Raw genomic sequence first — 17,299 nt, 5'->3', positions numbered from 1 at the left:
TAATAAGATCGTAAAATTATTAGGATTGAATAAGGATTCTGATAACCATTGTCGTAACATTATTGTTTCATACTCCGTATGTATTACTCAGCATTATTAGAATATATTGAAAGTGTATGAATCCTTGATTAGGGTTTCATATCATTGATGGTTAAATAGGTAAACATGTACAAGAGGTTACCTAATTACATGGAGAGAATCTCTCTAATTAAGTTAGTATCCTAACTAAGGAAATACATGGTAAATATAAAGATACATACAATCTTCTAATAATATTTACTAATACACCCCCGCAGTCGAAGCGGGAGGACAGCGAACGCTTAGGCTGGACCGAAAGCGCGTGAAAAGCGGCTTGGGAAGACCTTTGGTGAAAATATCCGCATATTGGTACTCAGCTGGGACGTGGAGTACCTTAACTTTCCCAAGGCGGACTTGATCGCGAACAAAGTGAATGTCAATCTCGATATGCTTAGTTCGCTGATGTTGAACCGGGTTGCCAGACAGATAGACAGCGGATACATTATCACAATAAACAATACTAGGCGAGGAAATAGGGACATGAAGTTCAAACAAGAAATTACGTAGCCAAATGACTTGTTTGAAATCGCATTCGCAACACCCCTATATTCTGCTTCCGCACTAGATTTAGAAACGGTAGCCTGACGCTTGGAAGACCAAGACACCAAGTTATCCCCAAGGAAAACACAGTACCCGGAAGTAGAACGGCGTGAGTCGGGACACCCACCCCAATCAGCATCAGAGTAAGCAGTCAAGGAAGTGGCGGCTGATTTGGTAAATGTAATGCCGAGTTCGAGAGTCCCTTTAATATAACGCAGTATGCGTTTTAAGAATTGAAAATGAGGCTCACGTGGGGAGTGCATAAAAAGACAAACCTGTTGAACCGCATAGGTGATATCAGGTCGGGTAATCGTGAGGTACTGTAGTGCTCCAGCTAAACTCCGATATAAGGTAGAATCGGCAATTAAAGGGCCAGCCGTGGAGCTTAACTTTGACCCAGCTTCAACAGGGGTCATTACGGGATTGCATGAGGCCATTGATGCACGATCAAGAAGTTCACGGGCATACTGACTTTGAGATAGAAATAAGCCGTTAGAGGATCGTGTCACTTGAATCCCAAGGAAATGATGAAGCTTACCGAGGTCACTCATAGCAAATTCCTGTGACAAATCAGAAATAATTCGACGAAGCAAGGAAGTGCTAGAAGCCGTCAAAACAATATCGTCAACATATAGTAGCATGTAGGCCGTGTGTGAGCCGTTTTTATAGATGAACAATGAGGGGTCGCAAATGCTACTCGTGAACCCTTTGGAGACAATAAAAGTCGCAAACCGTTGATACCAAGCTCGGGGAGCTTGCTTAAGACCGTATAGAGACTTGCGGAGGCGACAAACATAATTCGGTGTAGTCGGGTTCACAAAACCAGGGGGTTGATGCATATAAACCGTTTCGGCAAGATCCCCATGAAGAAAGGCATTCTTGACATCTAACTGGTGTATAGGCCAAGAGCGTGAGATGCAAGACGAGAACAGTTCGAATAGTCGTTGGCTTAACTACCGGGCTAAATGTTTCATTACAATCAATGCCTACTTGTTGACATTTACCATTAACTACGAGTCTGGCTTTGTAGCGTTGAAGAGTGCCATCGGATTTAAACTTGTGACGATAGAGCCACATACAACGAATGACGGGAGCATGAGATGGACGAGGCACGAGTTCCCATGTTTGGTTATTAATAAGAGCACGATATTCGTCATTCATGGCGGTATTCCAGTGAGGGTCCCGGAGGGCATCCCGTGGGTTTTTGGGCAGTGGGGAGAGGGTTTGGTTAGAGGTGGCAGCGAGGGCACGAGGTTTGAAGATCCCGTTCATGGCTCGGGTCGTCATACGGTGGTCACGATGGGTGGCAGGAGGTGGGTCAGGGGAGTGGTGGTAATAATTTGAAGCATGTGAGGTGGCAGGGGTATGCGGGGTAGTAGGGGTAGGATTAGGGGCAGGGGTAGAAGTTGTTGTGGGTCGGGTTACTGTGGACGTGGCTGGGCTGGAGGGAGGTTCGTTGGTGGTGGGTGGGGAGTGGGGAGGTGTGTCAGGTGGAGGGGCAGGGGTTGGAGTTCGTGGGGACACGGGTTGGTCAGGTGGATGGTGGGTGATGGGTTGAAGGAAGGCTTCGATAAGGGTCGGGGTGAGCTGGCCATTGGTTTGGTTACGGGTGTGATCCGGGTTTGGTGACGGTGATGTAGCGAAGGGAAAAACCGACTCATCGAAAGTAACATGACGGGAAATAATGAGCTTACCACTAGATAGGTCAAGACATTTGTAACCCCGGAATTCTTGAGGATAGCCGAGGAAGACACATTTTGTGGAGCGTGTGGCGAGTTTATGGGGTGACTTGGCTGTGAGATTTGGGTAACATACGCAACCAAAAACGCGAAGATGGGAATAGGAGGGATGTTTGTGAAAAAGGGCGGAAGTGGGTGAGCGGAAATGAAGGATTTTGGTTGGTAAAATATTGTGTAAGTGGACAGCAGTATGTAGAGCATCAACCCAATAAATAAGAGGAATAGAAGCGTGATGTAGCAATGCTAAGACAATTTCATTAATACGTCGGATCATACGCTCGGCCTTACCATTTTGGGAGGATGTTTGGGGGCATGAGAAACGGAAAACTAGGCCATGTTGGTCACCGAATTTCTTAAAATCATTATTATCAAATTCTCGGCCTAAGTCACATTGGAAAGTTTTAATTTGACAATTGAATTGGGTCTTTACATAATTCCGAAAATTGATGAATTTGGAGAACGTTTCGGATTTGAATTTTAGCGGATATACCCAAACAAACTGTGTGAAATTATCGATTAAAATTAAGTAATATTTATAGCCTGCTTTGCTTTTAACTGGGGATGTCCATAAATCACTGTGTATAATATCAAAAGGCGCAAGAGTGTTAGACAATGAATCATGAAACGGTAAACGCTTGTGTTTGCTTATTTGACATGAATGACATAAGGAAGAATTTGTTTTTCGAATACAATCAATATGAGAACGAGATTGAAGCAAATTTAAAATAGACGAACCCGGATGGCCTAGGCGAGTATGCCAGACATCGGGTGAAAAAGCAAGCAAAGTGTGGCTGGACTTGGGTTGTTGGGACGCAGTGGACACGGCGGACACGGGGTAAAGATCACCGTCACTATTGCTCCTCAGAATCAGATTCCCATTCGCTAAATCCTTCACAGAAAAACCACGAGGATCAAATTCAACGGATACGTTATTGTCTTTGGTAAATTGTCTTACGGATATAAGATTTTTGATAATTTGGGGAGTGTATAAGACATTTGTAAGGCGAAGCGACCGGTTAGGTGTGTCAATGGTGGTCTGTCCGGAACCGTGTACTGGAATACTAGCACCATTCCCGACGTAAATAGATTTAATCGTGCTAAAAGTAAGAGGGAATGTATCATACACAATCCGCGCTAAGGTGAGACGATGCGCCGGTGTCCATGTAAAACGAATTGTAGGGCTGCATAGTTAAGGCATTGAAAGCTTGTCCCATATCCGTCATTTGAGCACCGTCATCAGTAGCTGCAACATGCGCCTGACCATAATTAGCAGCACTGCCATTTCTGTTTGCATTGTTGCGAGATGGAGGGCGAAAAACAGGAGCTTGTGGCATCGGCCACTGTGGTGTCCACCCGGGATAGGTGGGGTAGGGACACGGGGGGGGGGGGGGTCCACGAAGGTGGCCACCCCGGCATGGGGCCCCACATCTGAGGCGAGGCAGAAAACGAGGCCTGGGTTGTGGAATTTCGATTTCCCCCACCCTTGTGACCACCAGATTTGTGACCGCGTTTACCATTGTTGCGGGTATTGCGATTCTGGCCGGACTTGGGTGCATCTTCCCAGGTGCGAGTGTCGGCAGGGGGGGAATTTGGAACGACCAGGGCCGCGGGTTCTTCACGGCTGTCCTGGCGGTGGTTTTCAAGCTCGATCATACTCCTTGCGGTTTCGAAATTGGGCAGCGATTGGTTTATATAGGCTGCAACAGTATCATACTCCTTGGGGAGACCGCGTACCAATTGCAAGACCAATCGTTGATCCGTGACGGCGCAACCGACATCAGACATAGCAACAGATAAGTCCTTAAGTCGTTGACAATAAGAATCGAAATTAGGAAATTTACCGAGTTTGATATTGACGAATTCATGTTCGAGGCTAGCAGCGCGGGCGCCCTTGTTGTTGAGAAAGATATTCTCGACTCGAGTCCATGCTTCACGAGCTGTGGAGTCACGCTTGAGAACACGGGGAAGAAGATCGTCTGACAATGTGCCATATATCCATTGTAGAACAATGGCGTCAACCTCCGTCCAAGAGTCATACAACGAGTCCGACTTAGCCGGAGGAGCGGTACCGTCAATGTGATGCAGAACCTTGTAGCCGCGAGCATGAAGGGTGAATAAGTCTACCCACAACGAGTAGGAGACTTTGACGCCGTCGAGGACACGGACCTTATTCTGGATGTTGGTAACCGTGTAGACGGGGTGAAGGGAGGACTTTTGGTTTTCAGATTTCTCTTCTCCGGGCATTTTGGCGTGAGGCTAGTCCGGATTTGAGAGGTGTCGCTTTGTGTGGCCGTGGGCAAAAATCACAAAGGATGAGACCTGGTTACTGATACCATGAAAGTGTATGAATCCTTGATTAGGGTTTCATATCATTGATGGTTAAATAGGTAAACATGTACAAGAGGTTACCTAATTACATGGAGAGAATCTCTCTAATTAAGTTAGTATCCTAACTAAGGAAATACATGGTAAATATAAAGATACATACAATCTTCTAATAATATTTACTAATATATATAATGGGGTATAGTACCCAAACATTACAAAACAATTATTCATGTAGTGACAATTTCAAGTCGCTGTTCAATTAAGAAACTGGCCACATTTGTAACCTTGACATATCTCCATCCACAAGTCAATTTATCAAGGGCACTTGTTTTGGTGCTTAAAACCTTTAATCATTTCAATATCTAGTTTTCCATATATGCCCACAAAAACTTTTGATGGAGATATATATCGGGAAAAAAAAAAAAAAAAGTTACCTGCATGGTACTGAATTTCATTAAAACTTTTATTTTCCTTAATATTATACACCATTACACCTCTACCTCTTCATTTCCATTTGCAATATCTTTATGCAATAGAGTAAGTTAACTACTTCATTCGTCCCAATTATTTATTTATCTTTTTTTTTTATTTATATATAAGAAATATTTTAAATTACCGACTTACGGTAAATAAATAGTTATATCAGATAAAGTAACTTTGTCAGAAGGCTCACAAAATAATTGAGGCAATTAATTTATACTACTTCATTCATTCGTTCTAATTATTTATTTCCGAAAAGAATCCGAACCCATATTGAAAATTAATTTATACGCATCCGAAAAGAATCATTTCAATGTTTAATTTTCTATATATATATCCACCAAAAACTTTGATGAAGATATAATCAAATTATTTATCAGAAAAAAAATTCTATCTGCATGGTACTGAATTTCATTATAACTTTCATTTTCCTTAATATCATGTACCTCTACGGCTTTACCTCTTTATTTCTATTTGCAATATCTGTATGCAATAAATAAGTTAACTACTTTATTGGTCCCAATTATTTATTTACCTTTTTTATTTATTTATTATAAGTACTTTTAATTACGGTAAATAAATAAGGGTTTGATATATACAACCCACTGGGTTGTATTTAAGCATTTAATATCTTCCATATTTGGTATTAAGTTAGGAATTCAAGACTAATTTATGCACAACCCAATGCAGTTAATGCATATCTTAAGAATTTCTTTCCATATTTAGTTCCTTAAATACTACCCATTGGGTTGTATATATCAAAACCCATAAATAATTGTACCAGATAAAGCAACTTTGTGAGAAGACTCGCTAAATAATTAAGGCAATTAATTATGGGTTATAATAAATACAACTCAGTGAGTTGTATTTAAGCAACTAAAAGAGAAAATAAATAATTACATTAATTGTATTGATTTATGTGTAATTTATTCTTTAATTTCTAAATTAATGTCAAATATAGAAGAGTATTAAATGTTTAAATACAACCCAGTGAATTATTTTTATCATTTCCCATTAATATACTACCTTATTCATTTTAATTATTTATTTATTATCGAAAAGAATCGGAACCCATATTTCAAATTAATTTATACGCATTCAAGGGGTAGATACTGGTCTACTACCAAACAACATACACGTATTAGAATAATGAGCAAAGCTTGTAGTATTGTAAGGAGTATAGTATTACACGTATTCAAAGAATTCGTATAAATAATTTACTTGGGAACATAAGAGCAACTTAGGTGAGCTTCCATGTGAGTTCTTATTACATCTTGTGACCACTATATTGTCCGTGCTAGGTACGCCAATTACAATTCAATGTTGTGCCAATTACACATTTTCTTACTTCGGTTTTCCGCCAACGATTAGTCTTATACTCCGTATAATACGACTGAACATCGGTTACTTCCTAGAAATTGGTCAAATACTAGCTCATATAGATAGAAATTTTGCATTTTATCTTATCAATCTAGTTGACCCGTTTCTTTTACAAATACTCCGTAACTAGTTTTATTTAAGTTTTTACGTTTCAATTTATGGGATCTTAATATCACTAACTAAAGTATAACTAAAAACCCGTAGAGAGAGAAAAGAGAGAGAAAAAGCTAAAAAACCCCCAAATCAAAAACCCTAAAAACCCGTCACTGAAACTGCCGCGCTCCCCTCCGCCCACCGTCCCTCTTGAGTCGCACACTATCGCCGGAGATGGGGCCGCTTTCAGTGCTCTGTCTCCGGCGATTTCTCCCTCTCCTCTAATTAATCTCGAATACCAATTTTCTACACCCACTACCCTTTAGCTGTTCTCCTTTGCCCCCTTCGCCGGAGATGCTTTTTCGACCTTGACTGTGGTTGCTGGCTTTCTCGGGATGAAGCTTTTTGGCATAAGCAGGTTCTTTTGTTTTTTAAGGAGTTGTCATGGTTTTCTGATTTTTGAAGAAGAGGATGTATGTTTTGTTCTCGATCATTGCCTCTTCCTCCTTTACCTCTCGTGTTTCTCACTGGTTTTGCGCTGTCTCTTAGCTTCTTTTGATCTGTTTTAGGTCTTGGTTTTGCTCATTGTTGGATCTTTATGAGGTTTGGTGTGATTTCTGTTTTGCCATTTTTGCCGTCATTCCTGTTTTCATTTTGGTAGTCGGAGGTGGCTGTTGTTTTTTCGATGGCGGAGTTTGCTTGTTCTTGCGACGGTTTCTTGTCCGAGGTTGGTGTCGAAGCTTTCTTTGGGCGGTTTATTGCTGGTAGTTTGGGTGTGGGAATTTGTTCGGTAGTTTGGCTTTTTAATTACTAGAGGAGTGGGAGTTGGGTGGGCTTGGGATGGAATTATCGGTGGTGATGGTTCGGGTCAGGTGCGGTGGTTTTCCAAAAGCCCTTGTCTGTCTTGTGTCTTGACGTTTTCTTGTCTTTTCTGTTTATAAGTTTTATTTCCGTTTCTCTAATCTCAAAATAATCTACTCTGAGAAGAGTATTGCTATTTTTAATAACCTCTTAAAGGTGGTCTATCATAGTTTTTCAAGTTGGGGTTGTTTTGTGAAAAGTTATGGCTGCCGTTTCTATTAATGCAATTTTTCTAAAACACTTTGTTATTGCACATGGAAATGGTGAGTTCAAGGAGGATGATTGGTCACTATTTAGTTCTTTTTTACCAATGGAAGGATCCCATTTGATTAAGGTTAAATTTCTTAAGGAGAGGGGTAACGATTTCTTTAAGCAAAATATGTTTGACTCTGCTGGCGGCTGCTATGAAATGGCATGTCGGCTTTTATGCTTGGTTTTGGAATCAATGGAGGACTATGACGCTGAATCTGTATTGCAATTAGCAATATCTTTAAATTTGAATCTAGCGGCTTGCGCTAATAAGCTCCATGAGTATGAGGCGGCCATAAACTTCAGCTCTTTGGTTTTGTCGTCCTTCCCTAAAAATGCTAAGGCTCTTTTTCGTCGAGCTATAGCTTGTATGAAGACTAATATGCTCATGGAAGCACAAACGGATCTTGAAACTGCGTCAGTGCTTGAACCTAAGAATAAAGATATCCTTAGAGAACTAAATGTTGTCAAGAATCTACGGGCTATTAATCATAACGGTAAGAGAAGTATTGAGGACGAGTTGTCATGTGAGGTGGTAGCTAGGGAAAGTAAAAGACCTATACCTGATGATAATACCGGGGACGCCTCAATAGTTAACGATAATGGGGTCTCTTCTTGTGGCTCTTGCGTTACTCCACTCTCTGACTCCACTGTCATGGATACCTGTAATTTGGATGATGGTATTCCTATAAATATCGAAGAAAATTCTTCTCCTAATTTTGAGATGGAACACAATCACAAAGACTCTCAAATGGGTGATAATGAGTATATTCCAAAAAATTCGGTTCATGAGTTCTCAAGAAAGGGTGGAGGAAATTCAAGGCTAAGGATCTCCGAACAAGCTTATCAAAAAATGCTTCAAGGTAGTAAGGTGAGCTTTTACAATAAAAGAGACTTGTCTACTATGACAGTTCGGATCCTTAATATCAAGGTCACAGAGGAGGGAGGAATTACAAGAGATCATTATAAGAGAAAGAAGAGGAGGAGACACTCTAAAAAGCGGAAACTGAAGACAGTGGTGGTAAATGAAGACACGGTAATTGAAGACACGATTTCTTGTTCAGGAGTCATCAATGGGATTCATGGTTCTAATTCGAGGGAGTCCTCTATTGGTGGTGTTAACTCGAGCTCCTTCTCTATTTGTGACAACTTTTCTTTTTCTAGTACTCAAATCCTCCAAGGAGACCATACGGTTGTCGCCCTTAATTCCTGCTTACCTGTTTCTTTGGTAGAAGACAAGACCAACACCTCTATTTGCTTCCAAGCCCATAAAAATCCAAGTGAACATGAGTCATTCCTTTTTTCAGCTCGACGTAAGAAGTGCAAGTTTCCATTGTTTGGTAAACTGTCGCGTTCCTCTCCTACGCGTAGGCTTTGCAGGAGCCCCTCAGGTAGTTTTTGCAAGTATCCTTCTAATCGTCAAGTGAGTGAGACGAAGAGAACGTTCAACTTCAAGAAGAATCATAGCCAAGGGGATGAATCTCCGAGACACAATGTACCTACTTGCTCTACAAGTAGGTCTTTCTCCCGTAAATCTCTACGTCCTCGAGGCGTAAGTGTGTCTTGTTGCAGGTACTCCTCCGAAGCTCAACTGACAAAGAAGAGAAAAGAAGATTTCGCTCATTTGGCTTACTCAGATCGTCCCCTCAAGAAGCCTTTTCTTTTTGCTAACCCCATTTTTAGTTTAATTTCTGTTTCCAATAATGTAATAATAAAGTCTGGCTCAGAGAGTCGGCTACGCACTATGTAAGGAACCTTTCTTTATCGTTGCCAAAAAAAAAAAAAAAAAAAAAAAAAAAAAAAAAAAATTTATGGGATCTTCTTGTTGATGTTGGGGTTTTTGGTACAAATTATATAAAATGCAAAGACACACAATATTTTTGTTATGGACTTAACCACAACCCAACCTTGTATTATTATTCTTCAACCTTAACAATAATACAATAAATCCTCCAACACTTAAAGAACTAAAGTAAGATTTCAATCTATGCTTAACTCGAGATATTAAGCACACACTCTTTTTCCAACAATGACTAAGATCCTTATTTATATAAGGTCCTAAGTCCTAACTTATCTAGTAACATTAAGAGTCTTAATACCTAACTACTAACTCCTACTATTTACATCTTATAACATCTAACATTAAAGGTGTAAATACTAGTAACATAAAACAACTTATGACTCTTAATGCTCAATAGAATAACTTAAGATATATCAATGTTGGGGTTACTTTCCCAACAGTTGATATTTCAAGGTTCAATGGAATCAAGACATTGATAGAGCTGGATTTTTATCTTATTTATTAAGCATCTTTATTTATTGTGTACAATCAATTAATCACGCTTTATGCAAACACTATGTCCTTTGTTTTGAGGATTGTAGTCTTTGACCTTTCTTTAGGTGTCATTCTTGATTTCTTGTCCCATGCAACAAAAAATGTTGTCTTTTCCATGAATGTTCGCAAAAAGATGTTGGGAGGAAAAGAAAAACATGAAAAAAAATTCCCTAGTCCAATTTTTTCGAAAAAACAAAAACCCCGTAATATATAAAACGGAGAAGTTAAATAGCAATAATTATGTGTAAAACTGTTTTATATTTGTATATAACAATATTTTTATATGTTAAATTTCTCATTTACTAATAATAAAATGAACGTTAACAATTAATGTGTAGTCTTACACCGCTCAACTCATTTTAATTACGCTCAGCTCCCTTTTCAATTCAGCTTCATTCAGCTTCATTCAAGTACTCAACTCATTTCAATTCAGTCCAGCTCAGCTTCATTCAGCTTCATTCAAGTACTCAACTCATTTCAATTGATCAAATTTCGAACCATTCAAATTTATTTCACTCATTCAAATTATTTCACTCCATTCAAGTAGTCTACTCATTTTAGTTAGTTCAACTCATGTTCATTTAGTTAAGTTAATTTTAGTTGAGCTTTTTGAGTCGAAAGAACATGGCCTAAGACTATCTTATTGTATATAACTTTTGATTAAATTATAGGATTAGGTAATGATTAAGTGAAACAATCTTAGAACACAAGTAATTTAATTGTTATGCTCCCATTCCCTACGAAGGCTAACACAATTGTAGATTGTTGTTCCCTAGTTTCAAGTTTAATTGGCTCCAACTTTTTGCTTCAATAATCATGTTCATGGAAGTTGGGGTTGGCATGTTTAATTTTAATGATGAATCCTAATAACTTTATTCTCCACTATGAGTGTTGAAAATTTGGTGTGTTTATGTCATTAGTAATTGTGACGTTTAATTGCTTTTTATCTACCTTGTTATTGGTTGGTTTATTTAAAAATATAAGTGCATTATTTTGAGTAGTCACTATTCCTTTTAAAAAAGAAATTCAATCTTTATCGTACCAACTAAGGTTAAATACTAACGATACAAAGCGTAGACAAAATAATTATGAATTTATGAAGTAAATACCGTCATAACGACATGTAGTAATTTATAAGTATTCATGGTTCCACGACAGCAACAAAAGTAACTGTTATTCTATAATAAAACATTTATAAACTCAAAATTATACCACATACGTCATATGTGTACAATATAATTTCATCATATAATCTGATTAATAAAAAATCGACATTATATAATGGAGCCCATACGATACCTATTGATAAAATGTAGTGCAATAAGGGACGGTTCTTTATTGCACTAGGCAAGAGTACCGAGAAGGCGAGAACCCTCCATTTCTATCATGATTCATTCCTAATAGGTCCGATAACTTTTGTTTTTCAAATCAATAAATAAATGAATGAAATCATAAACTATTGAGTTAAATTACCTCTTAAATTATTATCATTGTTACGACGACGACGACGATAACGAAATATTATTTTTACAATGACGAATCTAAGAATTGACTTTTTATTTTGTATGGGCCGGATCTCTTGATCACAAGTGTATGTAACAAAGCCTACTGTTTAGCAGTTCTCTTTGGGGCCATTTTTGTGACAAGCCCAATACACGAAAACTAGTAGGTACGGTCCATGAGTCCATCCCAACAACTACTCCACAATTTATCCTTGTCCGCCCAACTATTCCCTTTGGATTGGTTTCGGATAAAATCGTTATATAATCCAACATACTCTGGTCTTCATAGTTAAGAGTTTTAGTCTCGTGCAAAAAAAAAAATTGCACGAATTAATTTCAAAATATGCAAGCAAAATGTAAGTTATGCTATATAGGTAGATAATTTTTTTACATTTTCTGAAAAATTGTTTCGTTAAACAAAATATGAATGGAGGTATATTCTTCGTTTTATGAAAAAAAAAAAATCAAATTATATAAATTAGACTTTAAAATATGTTTTTCTAACATGTACCCTTATGACACATGATAAGCATAATTAGACTTTATATGTGAACTTTAGTATAAATATAAATTATAAATGAAGTTTGCTTAATCTTATATCAATCAAGTTTTGCTCAAGTAAATTGGTAAAATTATAAGTGTTGGAGTCATGGGTTTCTTTTAATCTTCAAATCAAGCAACCAATAAAAAATTTCCTTTTATATATAGGAGCTTAGGTGTGTTCACCCATTTAAACACATAAAAATCTCCTAAAAATGCCGAAATTTTCTTATCAGCTTTCTTGTGTTACTTGTAGCTAGAATTGCATAGTATTTACACCAAGAGAACTATCACTAAGATAAAAATGTCCATGTTTCGCGAAAATATTACATAAATTAAAGTCTACAAAAGTAGATTGTGTGTGTCACACTAACCTTGTGAAGGCACTAAGGCACAAACAAGTTGGACTATATAATGATATAACTAGCCTTTACCAAACTAGTCATTGGCCCGCAACTTAACGGTCACAGTGTTCTATTGGTTTTCGTTATTGTTTATCTCCGATTGTTTTAATGTGAATGACTGCTAACACGTATTTATTTATGGTAAATATCGTATATGACACATCACGTTTTTGTGTGTTCGATAAGTGTCGCCGTTGACTAAAACCCATTTCCTCGTTATAGGTATCTGACACGTTTAGGCATGTGTTCGATAAGTGTCGGTGTCTTTATACTCGTTTATCTTACCACTTTTCGAAGACGAAGATGATTGATGAAGATCGAAAAAGATGAAGATTGAAGATTTTATTTTTTCTTTGTTTTCATTGTAATTCTCCAATCGTAAAGTTCGTACTACGTTAGGGTTACAAGATATGGCGGCTATCGTCTAGGGTTTATGGTAGTAGGTGTATTATATATACACCCATGTATTCAGTTAGAATCACAAATCAATAAGACAAATCATTTATGCAATTTTCTCCCCATAATCTTATCAGACACGGTATCAAACACGGGACGGCTGATGAGGAGGACATTCCGTACTACCTAGATTATGACAACATTATGTGATGTAACTTGTGTATACATGATAAAAACGTTGCTCCATATAGCTCCACTTGATCTAACCACAAGCATCCTACGCCTAACAATATCTATCTTATATGCCTAATATAATGCATTTATGCATAGAAAAATCCCTATTTATTGTACAGAATCTACAGGTAGATCAAAGCTGACCCTTATTGATGAGGACACCCACTAGAATAATCCAATTTTTAAAAAAGGGATTTATTGTTGATTATGAAAGATAACAAATAAAATGGAACTACAACTTGAACTGAATTGGAATTCTGGGCACATTCATTATCCAATCATTAACTGAAATTCACAATGATAAATCCAATTATTATTCAACATATAATTCCTAAAATTTCACTAAACTCATACTTTATTTTTCTTATTTTTCATGTACTAATATTCAATTTGCAGATGGAATTTGATGTTTCCATTATAAGAATTTCATAATTTCATTGATTTAAATTAGGGATTTTCTAGAGTTTTAAAATTTGCAAAATTGTATTAGTAGAAATCAAAATTTGGGTTTTACTTGATTGATTGAAATCTGATATGGGTATTGGAGATTTCAGCAATTATAGCATTGTATGCAATTTTTTGTCAATTGGGTTTTGTTTGATCATGATGATAAGCTTCTCCTATGCTTTTGTGGAATTGAGGGGTGCTGATTTTGTTTACTCTTTTGAAGATATTGAAGCTAACTTTGGCAAGTCCTATATCTCATATTTTTGTTTGTTAATCTACAGTTTTCATTCGGAAACAACCTTTTTGTGTTGTTAGCACATAGGTAAGGCCGTAAGGGTATATACATCCGACCCCCATTACCCCACAATTTGGAGAGTCCTTGAGGCACTGGGGTAATGTCGTTGATTTGTTGTTGTATTTGAACTATCTATGATTAGAGCTTGATGTTGAACAGTTGAACCTATGTAACTTTTTGAGCAATTATAGTATTGTAGTGTGCATATTTGGGGATAATCTCTATGAAAGTTCATTACTTTATGTTTGTATTAATTTAGCATGAATTCGAGCTCAGAGTAAGATATGACCGAACATATGTTTTCTCAATAATTTTCCTGAGAGACCGTTTCATATGAGAATTTGTGTATGTCTTCTACCCCTCTGTCCCAATCATTTACCTTTTTTTTTTTTTTTTTTTTTAAATTCTCTGTGAAGGGTATTTTTAATCGGAGGTAAACAAATGATTGGGACAGAAGGAGTAGTATTGTTGTAAACATTGTAGATTGAAATTTTGTATGAAGTTCAGTTTCTGACCAGTAAGCCATAAGGGTATGTGATCTAATCAGCTAGACCGTGAAGCTATATTGTCGTAGTGTGTTCTAAGATTTTATATGTTCGGTTGATGAATCCAGCACCACCTGTGAGAACTGGTGGGATATGCGGGAAACTGTACATAGCCGAGCCTCCTGATGCATGTTCTCCATTGACAAACAAGGTAGTTGAGCAGGGTGGTACTTGTTCTGATCGATTTGCATTAGTGATAAGAGGTGGGTGTAATTTCGAGGAAAAAATTAAGACGGCGCAGAAGGCAGGATTTCAGGCTGCTATTATTTACGACAATGTGGATGGCGGTGCTTTGATTGCCAGTAATGTTCTATCCCTTTGTCTTATTAATGTGCTCGATTTTTCTCTCTGTTCGATGCTTGATTTTGTTGTTGAAGTTGGTTTAGTATAAAAACTAAATCTTTGATTCCGCTTCAATTGGCCGCTTGCAGTTGGATTGACCTGAGTAGAAATTATGCATCTAACCACTATAAGATTATTCATCAAATGAATGCTATGTCACAGTAAAAAAAACCAACGCGACCAGTTTACTGAAACGTTTTGCTAAATTCCATATTTCCGCCATAATACTGTCTCTGTATGCAATTTATATGAATGTGGAAACAAAAACATGGACAGTCTCGGTCTTATACCCTTTATGTACTCTGTACGATTTTGATTTACATGTCTTCTCAATGGAATTGTTCCTCGTTTCTGTGTGTTATGGTCAGGGATGAATTATCAGAGATGAACTTCCGCTTTTCTGAAATTCAAATTAATTTGTTTGGCCTTTTAAGATAGAAAAAAAGACGCGTGCTTTTCATAATTACAGTGTGTCCTGTACTTATGTTTCCCTTGGTGTGCACCCATTGTCTTCTTTGATACAGTAGTTGCTAAATTACACATTTACGCGTCTGCTTGATCTTAAATACAGTGGCAGGAATTTCAGCTGGTATAAAGATCCACGCCGTATTTGTTTCTAAAGCAACAGGAGAAATCCTTAAGCTCTATGCCGGCCAAAATTTGGAAGTATGGATAATCCCGAGCCATGAAAGTTCAGTATGGTCCATAATGGCTATTTCTCTCATATCTATACTGGCAATGTCTGCACTGCTGGCCACTTGGTTCTTTGTTAAGCGGCACTATCTAAGACGCGAGATCTCTGTAGCCCAAGCTCGAGAATTTCATGGAATGAGTGGTCGTCTGGTTAAAGCTATGCCAAGCTTATTATTCACGTCTGTCACTGAGGACTATTGTACATCGTCAACTTGTGCCATTTGCCTCGAGGATTACATTTTTGGAGACAGGCTTCGGATTCTGCCATGCCGTCATAGTAAGTAACAGCTTTACCTTTCTCTGTTGTTTCCGATGTTTATGGTATTTGTTGCCTATTCACTTACTCGGGACTTAACGCTGGCAGAATTTCATGCATTCTGTGTGGATTCTTGGCTGACTACATGGAGAACATTCTGCCCGATTTGCAAACGTGATGCGCGGACCAGTAATGGCGAACCTCCACCTTCGGAATCCACACCGTTACTATTATCCAACCCGTCATCTGTAGCTTCTTCACCATTGTCTTCATTTAGATCGCGGTCCTCTGCAATACACATAGCATCTTCAAGTCAACGGTCCCACGCAACTTCCCGTCATCATTCCATTTCAATCAGTCCTCAAATACATTCTCAGTCGATGAGTGCAACTCGAACCTCAATGGATCTTAGATACATGTCGTCCCAAAGGTCACCTTTACATACGAGTAGATACATGTCTCCATATTATCCGAGCCCTAGAAATGCTTCATCAAGTTATATCGGGTCTTCTCTAAGACAGCAAAATGCATTACATTATAGCGAGTCTCCAGCAAGTTTCTCTCCGTATGCTTCTGGATATTCGCTTCCAAGGTGTGATTGACAAACGGGTTATGAAGATCAAGCGCTTCTATACTATGTTACTCGGACTTGCTTAGAAATAATTGGGACAGTCGAGTTTTCTAAGTTTCAGAATGCTGCTTTGTTAGGAATTTATGCCTTGAATTTGTGTCGAAGACGGACTAAGCAAAGACAAGAATAAAAAAGAAGACGAGTTTCGCACTGTTTTCTTGCGAGTCGCGGAAGATACTGATGTATGGCGAGGTTGTGCATGAGTGTCAGGTCTTTGGATGCCACTTGAAAAGCTAGTGGGTCCCATGCACTTTTTTAGCCTTATTTAGTCTTTGGGCTTGTATTCTACGTCTTTGGATTTAGTATGGTAAGTAGTTGACCGTAGTCGGTATGAGCTTTGTATTACGAAATTAGTGATTAATTTCCTATTAGTTTATTTCTTAATTAGACTAGATATTTTATCTTGGGTGGAATAAATATATAAAGACCTAAGTTTTATTCTAGGTTAATTAAGAGAGAGATTTGAGAGCACAATAAAGAGGGTCGATTTGTGAGGTTCCTTCCACGAAGAAAACTCGGTTTGTTCCGGCTCTATTATTGGTGTTAAATCTGTCTTTGAAGATCGGAGGAGTTTGTTCAGATCTTGGTAGGCCTCAAGATTATTTGTCCTTCGTCTTATTGGGGTAGTCTCTTTTGTTCCTTTGAGACTACTATATTTGTTGGTAGAATAGGGTATACTTTTGGCTCATATTGAGCGCGTGTGTACCGGTCTACTGTTGTACTATTTTCTCCACATAGTGAAATTTGATCTCCTCGCAAGGTGGACGTAGCGCTATTATTTCTTGGTGAACCACGTAAATATTTGTGTCAACTTTATTTACATTCGTTATTTATTGTTCTTATCGCCTTATCAATTAACTGATTGGGTAACGGGACGCCTCCGTTACAACAATTGGCACCAGAGCTAAGGTTCTGATTTGGGATTTGCTTC

General features: G+C 38.0%; 1 protein-coding gene across 1 annotated transcript; it reads left to right on the top strand.

Annotated features, from left to right (window-relative positions):
- The first annotated feature begins 13,297 nt into the window (after nt 1-13,297).
- Nucleotides 13,298-16,829, top strand: LOC141586250 (receptor homology region, transmembrane domain- and RING domain-containing protein 2-like). The gene is made up of 4 exons (XM_074407422.1): nt 13,298-13,847; nt 14,515-14,748; nt 15,360-15,758; nt 15,846-16,829. Exons 1-4 carry the CDS (start codon nt 13,694-13,696, stop codon nt 16,337-16,339), a joined length of 1,281 nt encoding a protein of 426 aa, XP_074263523.1. The 5' UTR covers nt 13,298-13,693; the 3' UTR covers nt 16,340-16,829.
- The last annotated feature ends 470 nt before the right edge of the window (nt 16,830-17,299 follow it).

This window comes from Silene latifolia, chromosome 6 (genome assembly GCF_048544455.1).
Source record: "Silene latifolia isolate original U9 population chromosome 6, ASM4854445v1, whole genome shotgun sequence".
Taxonomy (NCBI): domain Eukaryota; kingdom Viridiplantae; phylum Streptophyta; class Magnoliopsida; order Caryophyllales; family Caryophyllaceae; genus Silene; species Silene latifolia.
The sequence above is the reverse complement of the archived record's forward strand: the minus strand, read 5'-3'. Positions and strand labels throughout refer to the sequence as shown.